The sequence below is a fragment of the Onychostoma macrolepis genome, chromosome 18 (assembly GCF_012432095.1).
Source record: "Onychostoma macrolepis isolate SWU-2019 chromosome 18, ASM1243209v1, whole genome shotgun sequence".
NCBI lineage: Eukaryota > Metazoa > Chordata > Actinopteri > Cypriniformes > Cyprinidae > Onychostoma > Onychostoma macrolepis.
In genome coordinates this window covers 2,147,709-2,166,582 of record NC_081172.1, presented here as the reverse complement: position 1 = coordinate 2,166,582, position 18,874 = coordinate 2,147,709, and the positions used below count along the sequence as shown (strand labels likewise).

General features: G+C 35.1%; 1 protein-coding gene across 2 annotated transcripts in view; it reads left to right on the top strand.

The window, feature by feature from the left end:
• The window catches only part of nedd4a (NEDD4 E3 ubiquitin protein ligase a), a 36,608-nt gene extending 18,071 nt beyond the window's left edge, over window positions 1-18,537 (top strand). For both annotated transcript variants that reach the window (XM_058751612.1, XM_058751611.1), the window contains 24 exons: window positions 1,273-1,323; window positions 1,768-1,829; window positions 2,106-2,208; window positions 5,006-5,169; window positions 6,092-6,212; window positions 6,315-6,467; window positions 7,513-7,584; window positions 7,959-8,078; window positions 8,972-9,184; window positions 9,323-9,397; window positions 9,521-9,575; window positions 11,390-11,448; window positions 11,786-11,851; window positions 12,494-12,723; window positions 13,678-13,799; window positions 13,976-14,046; window positions 15,062-15,157; window positions 15,348-15,421; window positions 15,553-15,613; window positions 15,689-15,748; window positions 15,834-15,941; window positions 16,981-17,077; window positions 17,187-17,259; window positions 17,339-18,537. In XM_058751612.1, coding sequence (XP_058607595.1) covers window positions 1,273-1,323; window positions 1,768-1,829; window positions 2,106-2,208; window positions 5,006-5,169; window positions 6,092-6,212; window positions 6,315-6,467; window positions 7,513-7,584; window positions 7,959-8,078; window positions 8,972-9,184; window positions 9,323-9,397; window positions 9,521-9,575; window positions 11,390-11,448; window positions 11,786-11,851; window positions 12,494-12,723; window positions 13,678-13,799; window positions 13,976-14,046; window positions 15,062-15,157; window positions 15,348-15,421; window positions 15,553-15,613; window positions 15,689-15,748; window positions 15,834-15,941; window positions 16,981-17,077; window positions 17,187-17,259; window positions 17,339-17,441 — 2,409 coding nt within the window. In that variant the 3' untranslated portion in view covers window positions 17,442-18,537. The remainder of the gene's footprint in view (window positions 1-1,272; window positions 1,324-1,767; window positions 1,830-2,105; window positions 2,209-5,005; window positions 5,170-6,091; window positions 6,213-6,314; window positions 6,468-7,512; window positions 7,585-7,958; window positions 8,079-8,971; window positions 9,185-9,322; window positions 9,398-9,520; window positions 9,576-11,389; window positions 11,449-11,785; window positions 11,852-12,493; window positions 12,724-13,677; window positions 13,800-13,975; window positions 14,047-15,061; window positions 15,158-15,347; window positions 15,422-15,552; window positions 15,614-15,688; window positions 15,749-15,833; window positions 15,942-16,980; window positions 17,078-17,186; window positions 17,260-17,338) is intronic.
• Window positions 18,538-18,874: the final 337 nt, after the last annotated feature.

The following is an 18,874-nucleotide window of genomic DNA, read 5'->3' as shown; positions in this document are numbered from 1 at the left end:
GTACAAATGCATAATATTACAATAATAACACCTTTCATTCTCATTTGGTCTGCAATAGCGTAATGGAACGCCAGCCTATCGCAGTCCTCGGACCGAGGAATATGATTGGATGAACATTTTATGGTCCTGCGCCTTCCACAAATTAGATAAATATATATAAATACATTTAGACCACTTAACTTAGTGATTGCTATCGAGATGTGAAGAGACTTTCAACCTGCAGAACATGTTTTTGAACCAAATTCGCCAACCCTGCCTGTAATGAATAGACTATATAATATATAAACATTTAGTGGAGTTCTTTTAAATTTAGCTATTGTTTTGTTGCTGTATAAATAAACAAATATATTATTGATATTATATATGGTTGATTCATTTATGAGCATTAAATGTAATAAAGATTATAATAATGAGTCCCTAACAATTACAGAAAAAAAATGACAGCAACATGTTAATATGTTCAGAAGACTGAATGTGTTCCTGCAGAACATTCTACCGCTGACACGCTGACACTTGTGCTTTTGTTTCTATTTGTTTCTATTTTTACTCTTTTACTACTTTTTTTTTTATGGTGTTCTGGGTGGTTTTTTGAGTGTTTTGGGTGGTTATTGTGGTTGCTAGGTTGTTGCTAGGGTGTTCTGGGTGGTTGCTATGTTTACATACCAGTCAAAAGATGTAATGGTACTAGATTCAGAATCATGAATGCTATGAGCAGATAAACACAGTGAGACTAGTGATGCACCGATATATCGGCCATATCGGATATATCGGGTTGCTAGAGAACGTTATTTTTAACGCACCTCTCATCCAATAATCGCAAAGAGCTTTGTGCTTTAAGTCTGATAAGAAACTAAGCCTCAGCTTTCAAATCCTGTACATTTTATCACAAAATTTAAATCAGAAATGCCTTTTACAATACAAGATATAGTGCGAAGGAAACCTAAATAAACATCAGAAGATGTTGAAAGATACAGTACAACTTACTGAAATGTATCATGTCTCATGTGATCTCTCAATCAGCATTTTAACTTAAAGAAAGTTGTCAAATAAAACCGCTTGTGAACAGTATGTCACTTAACAATGCATTTATCATTCTGAATAATCAGCTATCGTATCGGCTGAGAAGTTTAGTATTGTTGCGTCTCTGTTTGAGACTGATCTCAGACAAGCTCAGTAAGACTGTGTTTTGTTCATTTTGTATGCGTTATATTCAGTTGTTTCTGTGTCAGAATCTCTGACAGGTGTGTTCTGTGTTTTCTTGATTCTCTGCAGACGAGGGACGACTTCCTCGGACAAGTGGACGTTCCTCTGCACCAGATCCCTGTGAGTATTTGTCAGCATTACATTTTGTGTGTTGAGCTCATTGTGTGTTTTGTTGAAGCTGCTTACTTGTATTGTCAATAATGTAGGTTAAATGTAGTTGTAATTTTTAGAAGGTCCACCTCATGTCTTCTGAGAAGCTCCCGTTTTAACATGGCATTCTGGTTTTGGAGCTGCTCGGTTGCACCTCATTATTAGTCACTGTGAACATTAAAGTCTGTCTATATATATATATATACACGTGTGTGTGTGTGTGTGTGTGTGTGTGTTTTGTTGCTTGGCTGAGTGATCATAAACATTAAGACTTAAAAATATCCATGACACTTCGTAGACTATTTGTTTGCAATGAACAATGTTTAATTTGAAATTTTAGCAAAATTCATGCTTTTTTAATAAATTATTTATTTAGACTGCTACTTATATTTTGATCTTTTTTTATACCCACAGACAGAAAATCCCAACAATGAAAGGCCGTACACTTTCAAGGATTTCCTGTTGCACCCGAGAAGGTTAACTAGAGATTTTACTGCAGTTTTTACTGCCTGCATGCTTTATTCCCCAAACGTGACAGTTTTTAACCTATCGCTCACTGACTTAATTCTGTTGTTGTTTTGAAAGGCCCTTTGACCTGCTATGACATCATGTAACTGAACTGTTTTCATTTCAAACATGTACATATCAACACTTCTGATACACTTCGGTGGAGTTTTGTTTAAAATGATGTGGTTTCTGGTAATTTGATGTAGGTCTTTTGTTGATGTGTTTGTTTAACTCTTTCGATACAGTCACAAGTCGAGGGTGAAAGGTCATCTGAGACTGAAGATGACATACCTGCCCAAAAACAGCGACACGGAGGACGACCCAGCCGAACAAAACGAGAATCTGGATGTAAGAATAATGCACACAAACACAAGCTTTGGAGACAAACACAGCATTTTAATTCTAGAATCAAAGAATGTTCTCTTAAAGAACTAGAAGGAGTTAAAGTTGCAGTATGGTGCATAATATAATGACTGAAGGACGTTGCTCATTGTGTTCAGCTATGACTACATTCACAATATAACGTGGCTGTACGTATAAAGCACAATTGATGATTTTCATTAGTTTCAATGTGGCTTATCTGGTCTGATTTGTTTGTAAGAAGCATCTTTACTGATGTAGTTTGCAGCAGCGCCTCCAACACAAGGTATTTGTGTTGAATAGAGAGGCCATGAAAACATTTTCTATTCCTCCATCTGCACTTTCTGTTGTAGCCTGTCCTTGAATGGGATGTGCTTTGTTTCTTTAAGCACAATTCTGCCTTATTCACAAAGCTTTTCAGACATTGAGACCTTGAGCTGCGGGGTTTATTCCATAGCAGAATGATAGACAGATTTATATGTCCTTAAAGAGAAAAACAGGAATTATGATTGTTGGTTACATTTTATATTTGTGGAAGCTTTATTTATTTGTATTCGATTCTATTGTTGAATTTAACGTGAATGTAGTTTAGTTATTCAAACACCACTATTACTATAGTTATATTTGTTGTTAGTACATGAAATATACATTTTGCACATCTTGGGAAACATAATATTACGTAAAGATATTACCTTTAAGGTCAGGATTATTTTATTTTATGTTTTATTTTGAGCCAGGGCTATTATAGTTAACTAAAACTAAAATCATAAAAGATTGAAACCTAAAATAAAATAATTACCTGAAATTTTATATATATATATATATATATATATATATATATATATATATATATATATATATATATATATATATATATATATATATATATATATATATATATATATATATATATATATATATATATATAATAAAATGACAAAAATATTTAAATTGAGTCATTCATATGTGGAAATAAATCGGATATGTGCCAATGCGACTGTCATGTAAACAGGCAGATTGGATTTTCTGAGGCATCGCATTCTGTACGTCATTAAAACTGTGGTAATTTGGTACTTCTCCGCGGTTTAATGATGTTATATGGGACCCATGCTGGCAAAATGAGTGTAAATGCGCACGGGCTATTTTGAGCTACAGGTAAAAAATATAAAAAATTTGTTCATTAAGCCCTCGTTTAGCTATCCCAATGCTCTAAATAGTAATTAAACATCTAAAAGTATCTTTAATTGTATATTTTCTGAGAGGATTACCTTTTCTCCGCTTGCTTCTCGCGCTGACTGTCATCTGAAGAGCACGCATAACGGCACGTGATCCCGATAAATACACAGATTTCCAGTATTTCAGTATTCCCGCTAACATAATCTGTTCTGTCTTAAGTGAACGCTTGGGGAACTGATGGGGAAAAACATCTGATGTGTAATTTTATATGATTTGTGCATTACAGTAGGCCGTCTGTCTCAATGTTATCTATCAATAGCCTAAAATACAAGAGGCAATCACTCGTAGCACTTCATTTAACTCCTTTTGCAGTTTTAATAATCAATTTATTTGTAATGAACACACTGAAGTGATTTTCAGATGTAAAATGATAAAGGTAATGCATTATTTGTTTCTTTCTAGGCTATTTGTTCCTATAATGTTTTTTTTTTTTTTGCATCTGCTCTTAATTATAATAGGAAGATAAAATAAAAAACAGCTATATTGTGATTATTAATATAATAGCCTAATTATTAATAAGAAAAGAACTGGAGGAAAACTTTAATCTTTCTCATAATCAACCTTGCTGACTCTATATCGACTTTAAACGGGTTTAGCAGTCATTTTTTGTCCGATTCCAAAAAATCATACATCATTTTGAAGGTCTTTTAATGGAGAATGTGAAAATAAAAATAACTCATTTTTCAAATTAGCTCGACTCGTTTTGTCAGCACAGGTCACATTATTCTCGGGAGGAAGCACGTGTGCAGGCGTTAAATAACAACAACGCATGTGGGATGTTTCAGATAGTATGGCAAGTGTAAACACATGAATCGGATATGGGGCACAATTGAAAGGGCATGTAAACGGACAACCTAAAAAATCGGATATAGGCAACAAATCGGAATTGAGCATCAAGACCAGCAGTGTAAACGAGGCCTCTGTTACCATTCAGAACACTTTTGCAACCACATATCAAAGTCCTAGCAATGATCTTGAACAAACCAAGCTTGAGGTAAACACCAATAAAAATGAAGTTTTGTTTTTGTTATTTCGAGATACAGGATATGTTCTGTCACGGACCATGCATCTTTTTTTTTTGATCTAGCATCGCGTGTCATTTGGTTTCCAAACAAAAGAAACAAAGCCTTCAGGAAACTAATGACATTTGTTTTGTGCATAAACGAAGGTGTTATATTTATACACAAGAACTTTAATATAGAACCAGCAGAGTCACTGTGTACTTTTCCAGCCGCTCTGGTTGTACGAGTGCCGTGTTGACGCTGGTGTCGCCTTCAGGGTTCTCATTGTATGAGAGATACAGGCGTGATTTCAGACATCCAAAACTCGCTCAGAAGTGCTGCCAACATTAGATTAAATAGAGCTTAATCGTTCCTGAATGCACTGTCCTGGTCACTCCGTTCCGGGCTGCTCCAGAGGGGTTGTTATGTGAAATTCTATTTGTTACCAACGTTTCATGCAAAGTACCATTTAGATTAAACAAACAGACATGATTTTCCCATAGAATTGCATGCAGCCCTGTGTTTTAATACTGATTTTTGTCTTGTAGCCTGGTTGGGAGTTTTTGGAGCCTCATGAATTATGCAGTCCTCACCATCCTCACCAGCTGCCTGCGCTGCCCCCTGGTTGGGAGGAGAGGCAGGACAACCTTGGACGAACCTACTACGTCAACCACGAGAGCAGGACCACCCAATGGCACAGACCCACCATCCAGTAATGATCACCCACTTTAAACAAACATTAAAAACATGCATGCACAAAACCAGCAACATACACAAGACCAATACGCCATGTAAATATATGAAATTTCTTTTTTTTTAATACATTTTATTTTAAAATAAAAAAAAAACTTTTATAACTTTTCATTTTTTATTTGTTATTTTATATAGTTTATTTATTTGTTTATTTATTCTTTCTTTCATTTATTCATTAATTCTTTCATTCTATTTTTCACTTGTTTTTTTGTTTTTTTGCCATGAATATAGCCGTGGTAACTGGCATGGCACTAAATAATAAACAATCATTCATATTCAAAATGTTGCTAGAGTCATGTCTGACCATCTGAATTAGTTTACTATAATTGCTGTTAAATCTGTTTTTAGCACATCAAATATATATTTTGCACTTTGACTGAGAAACAAAAAGCCATTAAGACTTTACAAGTATTTTATTTATTTTATTATTTATTTTGTTTTGTTTATTTTAGTTTTTTTTATATTTATTTTGTCTTTATTTTTAGTATTTTATTTATTTTTATTTAATTTAGATTGATTTTATTTGATCTTTATTTGTTTGTATTTTATTATTTATTTTAATTTAATTTTTAATTTATTTTAATTTTTTCTTTCACTCCGTATTATATTATAAAGGTTATTTTTTAAAAATCATAAAAAATGGTCAGGAGTTTTCATAACCAGGGTATAAACAAATCATTTAGAGCCTCTAAATTGTTTTCTATAGATTTTAAGGAACCAATCAGCAGGTCATTACTCCCTACACAAATCTCTACTGAAGTCAATCATCCTGTTATAGATAAGGCCACTTGTTTCCTTCCTCTGCTCCCTCACCTGCTTCATATGAGACATTCTGGGTCATTTTGAGCACTGAAGTGTGTGTGTTTTGTCCTAATTTACAGGGACAGTCAAAGAGACAATGAACAGAGACAGGATACACACAGCGAATCCCAGCGGGCGTTCCTCACACGCAGACAAATATCTGAACATAACGAGAACCACGACCGCAGAGAGTCACCTGAGGTACTCGCGCGCACACGCATACACACACACATTTACTTCTGCGATTTCTTCGAAACTCCCGGACAAACGACACACTTTCACATCTGTGTGTGTGTTTTGCAGAGCTGGGAGATCATAACGGCAGATGAGTCCACGCTTTATAACAGCCACAGCGAGCGCTCGCCGCCGCCCCCCCACTCCCCGATGGAGTTCACGGGATTCTGTGAGGAGTTCAACAGACTGCAGGCCGGAAACGATAGACGCACATCCCTCACGGTCAGTCCACACACACACTCACACACACTCATGAATCAGAGCACAAATACAGAAATGAATACTTTTATTCAGTAAGAAGGCATTAAATTAATCAACAGTGACAGACATTTATAATGTTGCAAAGATTTCTAGTTCGAATAAATGTTGTTCTTGTGAACTTTCTATTCATCAAAGAATCCAGAAAAATGAAATGCATCACAGTTTCCACAAAAATATGAAGCAGCACAACTGTTTTCAACATTGATAATAATCAGAAATGTTTCTTGAGCAGCAAATCAGCATATTAGAATGATTTCTGAAGGATAATGTGACACTGAAGACTGGAGTAATGATGCTGAAAATTCAGCTTTGATCACAGAAATACATTACTTTTTAAACATATTCAAATAGAGAGAACTTTTTATTTTTAAACTTTTTAAATTTTAAATTGTAATATTTCACATTTTTACTGTATTTTTGGTCAAATAAATGCAGCCTTGGTGAGCAGAAGAGGCTTTTTCTTTCAAAAACATTGAAAAATCTTTGAAAAGTCACACTGATGATCTACAGCAACTCACATTTTCTGACTTCTTGCAGACATTTATGCAAGATCCCAATTTTATATGTGACAAATTGACAATATATAGTAACTATTCCTCACATTAAGCCATAAATACAAAAATCACAATGTGTCTTGATGTTTTTGTGACAGGTGCAGGAGAATTATGATTGATGCATATGAGTCATGAAGTGACACAATGACTATATTCATAATTTAGCATAACCTCAAGTGACTTATTGCCAAAGTTTGTCCTTCCACTAGTATACCTGATATTTAAATTTAACATTGATAGTTGACCTCTATGAGTTCTGCGCAGTGATATACACGGTTTTGTGATTTTTAGCAGAGCACTGTATCGACCAATCAGCATCCAGAACCAAAACATTCCGTTTTGTGAAATGGAACATGAATATGTTGCAGTTTGTTACATTGTAACATTTAAAGCTGGTGTTACAGTAACAGTGTAAACAATAAGTAACAGAGTGTGTCTTGTGTTTTCATCAGCCGCAGGGTCACGGCAGCCGCAGAGGAAGTGCACAGACCCTAACGGTGGAAGAGCATCCTGTTCACCCCGTGGTGAGAGCATTAAAGCATTCATACATATACTGTATCCGTCCGTCTGAGTCCAGACCGAGCGCTCGCCGTGTGCTCTAGTTTCAGCAGAATATGGAGTGTTTTTCTCAGTCTCTCAGCACATGATGTGTAATCTTAGCTGCCCCAGATTTCCCAGCATGCCCTGAACCTCGCAATACATCACCTCAGCTGCAGCTCCGCTCACATCTGCTCCCAGAGGACAGTGTGTTTGAGAGCCGAGCCGCTAACTGATGGCTATTTATGAACCAAACGGACGATCTGTAATGGATTGTTTCCGTTTTTTGCTCTCCTCGTATCACCCCTCTCTGCATTTTTGTTTTGTTACTCACTTTGCCGTCTTCTGTTCTTTCCTGTAGTTATTACCCACGTCTGCTGGGCTGCCCCCGGGATGGGAGGAGAAGCAGGACAGTAAAGGGAGAATTTATTACGTCAATCACAACAGCAGGATGACAACCTGGACACGACCGCTCATTCAGGTACGTCTCAGTCCTGGTTGAAAAGATCTTGCTCTAGAGAAAGCTCTATCAGTGTTTGGGGTAGTGCTGCACGGTTTGAAGAAAAAACATATAACAATGTTTTTTTTGTTTGTTTTTTTAAGTGAAATCACAAGTTGTGATATAAAATTTTATGGGCTGAACAATGAATGTTTTGGGCTGCACAATATAATAATAATAACAACAACAACAGCGACAACAAAATGTATTTATTTATTTGTGGACTGCACACTTTGGCCCAAAATTTTGTGATTTTACATATCAATATGACTATATAATAATAATATTATTATTTGTAAATCATCAAATTTTGGGCCAAATTATTATTAATAATATTAATTATTATTATTATTATATAGTCATACTGATATATAAATCATACATTTTTCAGCCAAGATAATAATAATAATAATAATAATAGTTTTTCATTATTATTGTTGTTGTTGTTGTTATTATTATCATTGAGCTATATGTTTGCTGTGCTTGTTTGTACAGCCCACAATTTGGCCAAAAATGTTGTGACTTTATATATCAGTATTATTATTATTATTATTATTATTTTTTTTAATTATTATTTTATTGTTATTATTACTATTACTAAAAAAAATTATTAAATGAAATAAGAAATGTTGCTATTGTAATATTTCACTGCAAAAAAAAAATAAAAAATTTGAATATTGAAGAAAAATCATACTATAATAATAATCATCATCATCAAAATAATTTTATTTTACAGTCCAACTTTTTGTGGTTTTCTTAAATTTCTTCATTTTCAGACATTAAACCATCATGCAGTCCTAATTGGTGGTGGAATACCACCAAATATTTCTCCAGCTCATCCCTCAGTCCCCTGACCTTTGACCTGTGTATTTCAGCTCATACAGCCGCCCTCTGAGGCCGCAGCAGCAGCAGCAGCCGTGAACCCCACAGTCTACGCTCCGCCGCTGCTCTCCCCGGATGTGTCCCCGCAGCACGCACTCGCTCACTCGTCGGAGCACACAGGCCTGATGCCGGCCGGCTGGGAGGTGCGCAGCGCTCCGAATGGACGCCCCTTCTTCATAGACCACAACACTAAGACCACCACATGGGTAAGACAAGACATGCCATGATGCCATGATATATGACTAGTGTTTGTTTTGCTTTTCCTGTGCATGGTTTGATTGTACCATTGTTCACGCTGAGATGTACTTCCTGTGTTTGCCATCCTGTTTCCTGTTCTGTCACAGGATGACCCCCGGCTGAAGGTTCCCGTGCACATGAGGAAAGTCTCCCTCGACCCCACTGACCTCGGCCCACTGCCGGTAAGACGGGTGATGTCATCGCTGATGTCATAATCACATGATGAGGTCATGATTTAAATGACATGCTGTTCAGGACAGAGGGTGAAAAGGTGTGTGTGTGTGTGTGTGTGTTGTCTCCTGTAGCCTGGTTGGGAGGAGCGAGTACATAGTGACGGCAGAATCTTCTACATCGATCACAGTAAGTATCACATTCATAACCATGCCAATCTAAAAAACTTCTAGGAATCTGTACAATTCTTCTAGGAACCATATGTACAATTTTTATTATTATTATTAAATATAATATTTTACAAATATTTTATATTATGCTTATGAACTTTTTTTATTTTTAATAACTCTTCAATTTATGTTTTACTAATTGTTATTTGTTTATACATTATTTATTTACATTTTTAAAAAAATTCTAAAAATGTGTTATTTCTAACTTATTTTACAAATTGATATTATTATTGTTTATTTGCGTTTATGTCATATTTTTCAAAAACTTTATAACCATTTTTTGTTTTTATTTATATATTTATATATATATATATATATATATATATATATATATATATATATATATATATATATATATATATATACCAACAAAATCTATATATATATATTAGGGATGCAGCGATTTACCGGTTTTACGATTAACCGCGCTTTAAAACGTCACGGTTAATGAATCGTAAAGGCTCCGCACCGAGTGTTTCTGTTGCACGGAATGGAACTGTTGAAACATGAGCAAAACGAAAACAAAGTTACACTAGCGGTGCACCAGCTTAAAATGCCGTGCTTATCAGAGACACAGAAGCTACTAGATTAACTATGACAGAGGAACCAAACAGCGATCCTTTATTTCCACCAGAGAAATGACTGAAGTCGATAGTGTGGGACCATTTTGGGTACATCAAGAATGACCAGGGCGTCATTTAAATATTGCCGTAAAAATTGCTGTTAAAGAGCGAATACATAAGGAATAATGCACAGCTAGCCAACCTGTTTTCGCTGTGCAATAAACTATTTTAATGCACGACGTGAAGGCAAGGACCACCTGACACGAAGTTCGTTAGCTCTAACATTCTGCCCGCTTCAGAGATGAAATAGTGCGGTGAGAGAGCGAGAGCGAGTGTGTGTGAATTAGCCTACCTGCATCTGCGCGTCACTACAAACAATGAAGATTTGAGTTTAGTTATTTAAACAGTCATTTTACCCCCTCTTTGCTGATTAATATAATGTAGCGATCCAGTATCTAAGCTATTTTATTAATGAAAGTTGACAACACGTTTCTGTCCTCCTAAATGTTTGTGTGGGCAGCTCGATCTCGATCTCACAAACCAAAATTATAGACATGATTTTCTCAGGATTATGAATAAAGATTATTAAAATGAATAAGTATAGATGACAGTTGATTACAATAATAGTTTAGTTTATTACCCTCATTAGTAACAGTGTCCTCTGTGGGATAAATGAAGTTAATATTAGTCTTATATTAATAATACTTAATTAATATTGTGATTTATCATCCCTGTTATAGTATTATTCATAAGTCAATTTATTTTTCACCATCTTTCCAAGTTCTGTACCTCAGGTCCAAAAGAAATGTAGAAAGAATGAAATGAAAACACCAAATACATTTATTTTCAAAAGGGAAATACTGACGTGGATGTTTACAGAGCAGAGGTCACCTTTTTTGATTCCAATAGGAGAGATGGACTTTTTTTTCTTTAGTCTTATTATTTTGTGCTGTATTATTGGTTACTGTGTTATTTCTGTTTCAAAAGGCAGCAATAAATAACACTTTAATATCTAAAGAGTGTTTATGTGATTTTATGTTGTGAAATGAATAAATGCATAATAATCATAATAATCGTGAAACCGTGATTATTCCTCAAACTATAATCGTACCAACAAAATCTATAATCGTTGCATCCCTAATATATATATATATATAAAAAAACATGTTTTTTATTCCAATTTTAATTTAATTTAATTAATTTTTTTTAGACACAAAAGTCACACAGTGGGAGGATCCAAGACTACAGAATTCAGCCATCACTGGTCCAGTAAGTGGTTTTCTGTTTCTGTTAAAGGTCTTGTACGGTCTGGCATTGAAGACCGAGCTGGCAGAAACAGCCATTAATGGATCATATTGAGAGAGACTGCTGAAACACACAATGATCTTTGCCATATCTTGTTTCTGAAAGTATTCTGAGCCTGAAACCCTGTACATTTCTTCCCATTGGTTTCCTGTAAAAGGTTTGTGCGTGTCACAAGGGGAGGGGAGGTTATATTTGTCCAGGATGAGTTGAATGATCTCTGTCGGGTCAGGAGCGCTCAACATCCGAGCAGATAAGAGCTCATGGATTATTGGTGAAATGATTGTGTTCTGCTTTATTTCAGGCCGTGCCTTACTCCAGAGACTATAAACAGAAGTATGAGTACTTCCGCAAGAAACTCAAGAAACCAGTATGTCACTCTCCTCCTCGAGCGTTTTGTTTTTTCCTGTCCCATTCAGATCTTTGGGGTTTATCGAAGAGCAGAATTTTTACCCAGTTTGTTCAAGTCCATGTACAAAATATTACTAATTGATTAATGTTATAAATAAACAAGAATTGTATTATTATTGAATTTTATTATTAATATTATTAATAATAATTTAACAGTCTGACTTATGTCTTTCCTAAACCACACAGTTATCACACTGAATGTAGTTTTAAGATGGTATAAATCAGCTGAATTAGTTGAATTGTGAATGTTTGTTGAATGTTTATCAGTTATATTCACCTTTTTTCAGTAGTGCCATATAGACTTGTTCTCATGACTTCAAAGGCAACATGAAATCAAAAGTGGTCCTATTTATATTTTTAATAAAAATTGCTGGTCTTATTTTTCAAGTGGTTTCAGTGCACATTATTTTAAAGGCATAAATTGTTGGTTTTCAGAATATTTAATAAAAAAAACTATTTTTGCCTCTGAATCCGCTTTTCTTCTGTGTGGGCTGGGAAAATATATTAACTAATAATTTCATCATCTAAAGTGTATGATCCAATCAAATCCTGATGGATAAATAGCTCTGAAATCAAAATCATTATTTTCTTGGTTCTCCAGGCTGACATCCCGAACCGCTTTGAGCTGAATGTGAGACGTAATGCTGTTCTGGAGGACTCGTACCGGCGCATTCTGTCCGTCAAACGCTCAGACCTGCTAAAGGCCCGCCTCTGGGTGGAGTTTGAGGGGGAGAAGGGGCTGGACTATGGGGGCGTGGCCAGGGAATGGTTTTTCCTGATCTCCAAGGAAATGTTCAACCCGTATTATGGGCTGTTTGAGTATTCTGCCACGTGAGTGATGCAGCTTTATATTTCCTTCAGTCAAATCGTGTCTTTAAATACACTCTTGTGTGTTGTGCTGGCTAAGAACTAGGGCTGTCAAAAATGAATTCGAATTTCGAATATTCGTTCATTTTAAAATATAAATCCACATTTGAATGCAAAAACGTTGCATTCGAATTTTAGGTGTGAGTCAGGCAGCCTTATTAGTGGCGCACGAGATGCCATGACGATGTAGGTATCATTGCATTTTAATGCTTTTTTTTAGCCTATCCAGTTGAACCCACTAGAAATATCAAAATATTGCGTAAAAAGAGAACATAAATGCGGAGAATATCATGTTTATGGCAAAACTGGAACCAAGCCGTTCACACAGAACGCATATTTATTGCATTTTCTATAGGGACATCTATCACCGTTGCACTCGCGTCTCACACAAAAGAGCCGCATGTTTAGAAAGCCATGTAAAATTAATATAAGTTCAACTTTTATAAAACATTTCTCAAAACTTTATGGCGTTTTTTTTCCCCCCATCCCACTGCATCTCATGTTTTTAAATGAAAAAAGTACTATTTGTGATTGGTTTTCGGTCCTTTGAATTAAACTATACATGCATACATAATGCTGTTTTGTTTCTAATTGTTTAAGCAACCTAATTAATTATATATGGTTTATAAACACTATTTTAAACATTAAGCTCTCTTTTTTCAAAGATAGTCTTGTTATTTTATTGCTTTGAAGAAATGTGCATTAGTAATATTTTGCTCTATGCGCCCTCAAGAGAGAAGACAAAAGCTTTTTTCCACCTAACTGAAATTGCCTTTTAAATTCAAATATAATTTGAATATTGATAATATTTAAGTACAAAATCGAATTTAGTTTTTCAGCCATTTTGACAGCCCTACTAAGAACATGCTAAAATCTTTTAGAAAATAGATTTTAAAAAATGCTGTATGAATATTGCAGGGATAACTACACACTTCAGATCAACCCCAACTCAGGTCTGTGTAACGAGGACCATCTGTCCTATTTTAAGTTCATTGGCCGGGTGGCTGGAATGGCCGTTTATCACGGGAAGCTGTTGGATGGTGAGTAACCTGTCAAGACCAATATAAATACCCACAACTCATATTCACAGTGTTTGACTTTATCTACAGACACACTGCACGCAATCAGACTGATTTACTAAAGGCAACAAATGTCTAAATATAACTACAGTGATAATTCTGTCATCGTTTACTCTTAAATGATTTTGTCTGCACAGCATTCTTCATCCGGCCCTTCTACAAGATGATGCTGCAGAAGCCAATCACGTTACAGGATATGGAGTCAGTGGTGAGTGACAGGCACACCTCAGCCAATCAGCATCAACTCTAAATGTCACTTTAGTGCTTTTTCAGGGAGAGAAATAACTTACTACCACACTACCTACAAAATAGCTGAATACTTCTATGTATACTGTGCAAAGTGAATATGTATATGTGTATATGTATGTATATAATATTTATATTTAGTCAATTTTTTTTGCATGCAGTACTTGGAGGATCTACTGCATTTATCAAATATTTCAGTGTACAGTAAATGACTGTGTGAGATGCTGTATTTCACAATGCAATGTGCCTCAAATGGACATTTTTACACAAAATTAGATTCTAATCTAATTTAACTCAATATGAAATACCCTGTTTATATTATGATAAATAACTGTAAACTCATTTAATTAAATATGTAATTTACCGAGGTGGCAATTAAAAAAAAAAAAAGTAGACCGTAAACAGTGCTTTACATTGGTTTGCTTTTGCCCCTTCATAAATGTTCAGTAGGTTGTAGAAGTACATTACATCGATATAGTCACTCGTATTTATTTTGATTTAATTTATTATACTGTGTGTGTATGTGTGTATATATATATATATTTTAACATTTGTCATTTTTATAATTTATTTTATTTGTTTATATATAAATATCTTGTTGTTTATATATGTTTATATTTACATTTATTTCTTTTTTTTTCATATAGTTTTTAATTTGTTTATCAATTGTTATATTTAAACTTAAAAGGAAAGCACTTTTAAAAAGACAGTTTCTTTAAGAAAGCTGAAAAAAATGAAGAAAAAAATACAACAATAACAAAAAAATACGAGATGGTATGTGTGTACAGCATAGTAGTATTTCATTCCAAAAAAAGTCATTGCTTCTGGGTAATGAGTAAGAAGGGTAAGTTATATTTTAACACGGTTTGAGTGCTGTTGACACTAATGATGTGCTTAATGTCCCGTGGAGCTTTAGTTTAGTCATCATTAGGTATCAAACACTTGTCAGCCTGTTGTTTTTGGTCGCATTATTTCAGGACAGCGAGTACTTCAACTCCCTGCGATGGATCTTGGAGAACGACCCCACAGATCTGGACCTCAGGTTCACCATCGACGAGGAGCTCTTTGGACAGGTGAGCTGTTCTGCTGTACACACTATACGCACCATGCAACCTTTGCTTTGTGTAAGGAACAGACTGATGTTTAGGTCATTAATAATTAATACATTTGGTGAAACTATTCCTGTAAATAAAGTCCTCTAGACTTCCTAAAGATATGATTTGTGTATTTTTGATGTGATTATTGCTCTGATCTCTTCCACAGACGCACCAGCATGAGCTGAAACCAGGAGGTGCTGATATTGTGGTCAATGACAACAACAAAAAGGAGTATATTCAGTATGTTTTACCGCCCTCTAGTGGCACACAGACGAATCACAACACATCTGACACATGAATATCACAGAGACGCTTTTCACATGGGACAGGCTTTAAGATATAATACCATCTCCTCTGGTGTTTCTTTGCAGTCTGGTGATGCAGTGGAGGTTTGTAGATCGGATCCAGAGACAGATGACGGCCTTCAAGGAGGTACAGACCCTCGTTCAGTCGGTTCGGGTCACTGCCGCCCGCTGAGAGTTTCACTGACTTGTGTTTTATCTGCAGGGCTTCTATGAGCTGATTCCTCAGGACCTGATCAAGATCTTTGATGAAAACGAGCTGGAGGTGAGACCATCTGCTTTACGCTGTGTGTGTGTAACTTTATTAATCCGAGCTCTCAGAACACTGCTGACCTCTCTGTGTTCCTCAGCTGCTGATGTGTGGCTTAGGAGACGTGGACGTCAACGACTGGAGAGAAAACACCAAGTATAAAAATGGCTACAACCAAAATCACCCTGTCATCATCTGGTTCTGGAAGGTCAGATTTGATTCCTGACATGTATTATTATTAAAAACCAAATGTTCAAATCTAATTTTAATTGTAGTTGTAATTTTGGCTTTAAGCAATTATAAAAAACAAGAAAATTGACACAATACGGTTATTTGGCTGTATTCAGTTTTGTCTTTTTTGCTGTAAATTCAGCGTGCCCCTTTCCATTACATCAATACTCTTTATTTTTTTTTTTTTTTTTTTTATAGACTGTAGAAATGCATAAAAACAACACATTTCCTCCTAATTCATTATTTATTTATTTATTTATTTTTTGTAAAATCAAATTTATTTTATTTATTATTTTAGTTTTAATTTTAACACACACACACATAGGTAATCGTGCAATAATTTTGATCACAGCATTAAACAAATTAATCGTGATTCTGGCCTGAGCATCCCTAATTATAGGTAGTACTAAACCACTAAAAAATCACGTTACAGTGATTTTTACCCTGATTAAGGATTGTTTTGGGCAAATTTTAATAACAATTTTGAATGATCATAAAAACAATCGAGATAAAGCAGTTATTGTGCCACACTGTGTTTGTGTGTTTAATATAAATCCAGAGGTATTTATTTTAATCTAATTTATTTTTATTGATTATTTTTAATATTATTTATGTAAATGTTAATATTATTCTATTCTATTTTTCTGTAGCTGCTCTGTTTTTTTCCAGTCAAATTATATTTGATGTTCAGGCATATCCACTGTCAAACAGACATTTAAAAAAAAACTTAATACATGATGTTTTCAATGTCTATGAGTAATTGTGATATAATACTTGTGAATAATCACAAAATAACCATGATTTCAGTATTGAACAAAATAATTGTGATTCTGACTTTTGTTATAATTGAGCAGCCCTACTTATGATGTACATAGGTGATTTTTACCATGATTAGGTGGTGGTGTTGTACATAGCAAGTACCTAAAACCCCTAAACCATGGTAAAATCACTGTAACTGCAGTATTATAGCACAACTTACAGAATGAATTGATTTGAATTTGTTGATGGTACTTCAGACGGTGTTGCTGATGGATGCAGAAAAGCGAATCCGTTTGCTGCAGTTTGTGACGGGAACGTCCCGTGTACCGATGAACGGCTTCGCTGAGCTCTACGGTAAGCCCCGCCCCCAACTCACGACGCTCATTAATATTAACGTCCGTGCTCGCTTCTTCATTTAATGGCTTTTGATAAAGTGACATTCTGTGTTTCTGTGATTTCTCAGGATCCAACGGGCCGCAGTTGTTCACTATTGAACAGTGGGGCGCGAGGGACAAACTACCCCGAGCGCACACCTGGTGAGAGATCTGTCTGTGTGTCTGCTCTGCACCTGTCCTGTCTGTCTCGCTCATGACTTGTCCTGTGTCTCTCCATCAGCTTCAACCGTCTGGATCTCCCTTCGTACGAGTCGTTTGAGGAGCTCCGTGAGAAGCTGCACATGGCGATTGAAAACGCTCAGGGCTTTGATGGGGTGGATTAGACTCCGGCTGCCACAGCAACAGCGTAACCATGGCAACAGCATTCGGACCGTCAGGTGTTGAAAGCGGGTGGCACACGTGTGCGAGCGGCTCTACGGGAAACGAGGACAATCCGGCCAACACGCCGTTATAAAATCACAAATCTGTACGTTTCTGATGTTTACAGAATAACGTTTTGTAATGTACTCCTGCATACAGCTGTATGTTTCTACATACAAGATTTCTAAACATCTATAGATCTGATCATATCTATGCATTTGAGCATAATTAAGGAATCGTGTATTTCTAATATGAGCTTTTAAGTCACGCGTTATGGATGTGCACTATTTGGCTGATGAGATTTCCCAGCATGCACAATGTGAGACCATTATATTTTTGGCAGTCTGTACAAATAATGTCCTTTTTTTTTTTTTTTTGATTTTTTTTTTTTTTTTTTTTTTTAAATTCATATGTATCCTGGCATCATTGTTTGTACAGATCAAACGCTCTATTGCTCTTAATCATGACATTTTCTCACTTTGACTTTGTTTACATGTTTTTTTGTTTACAGATAGCCCACTTTTGAAAACCATATGATTATAAAAAATCTTTTTTTGTACTGCTTTTGAAGGTTGAAGCACTTTTCTAAAAACAAAAAGGTTCAAGTCTTACTATGTATAGATCACCTCAGCTGTATTGTGACAAATCATCGCTTTATATCATTTACTAAATGTTTACAGCTTAAATATTGCTTAAAGTAAGCACATTTTGTCTCGCAAGAAACGTATCGGACTGTTAAATAACTTTGCCTTCATTTGTACTATAAAACTATTCGATTCTGTGTGCTGACGAGCGACTTTTAATGAGGAAACACTTTTATCGTCGATACTGTTGTTTAATTATAACAATATTATATGAACGTCCACTGCATTTCTACAAATGTTTTTGGCACTGACGAGAGTGAGTTTCAGAAAGGATTTTCTATCAAAGATTTATGAGCAAAAGTGTCTTGTAAATTGTGCTGATTTTAATTGTCACGCCGATCTTTATGGCTGCATATTTTTGGAAAATGAATAAAATGAAAATGACTCTTCCCATGTGATGTCTTCGTTAAGGTTTGTGTGGTCTTCAGTTACAGTCTTTAAGAGTTATTAGTAAAGCAGTTGTCATAATACATATTGTTTCAAAGTAAATTTTACAGGAAACGTGTGCTAGTCAGCAAAGTTAAATGTAGAAAAAGCCTGAAGATGTTTAAAAAAAGAAAGGAAACGCTCCGCTGGGCAAGTGCATCCTCTTCTGGAAGGTACATACTTTAATTTGACATTATTATTATTATTATTATTATTATTATTATTATTATTATACAAATGGTATTGAATGGCATTCATTTTAATATTTATTTGTATTTTTATATGTATTATTTTTATTTTTGACGAATGGGATTTATTTTTGTATT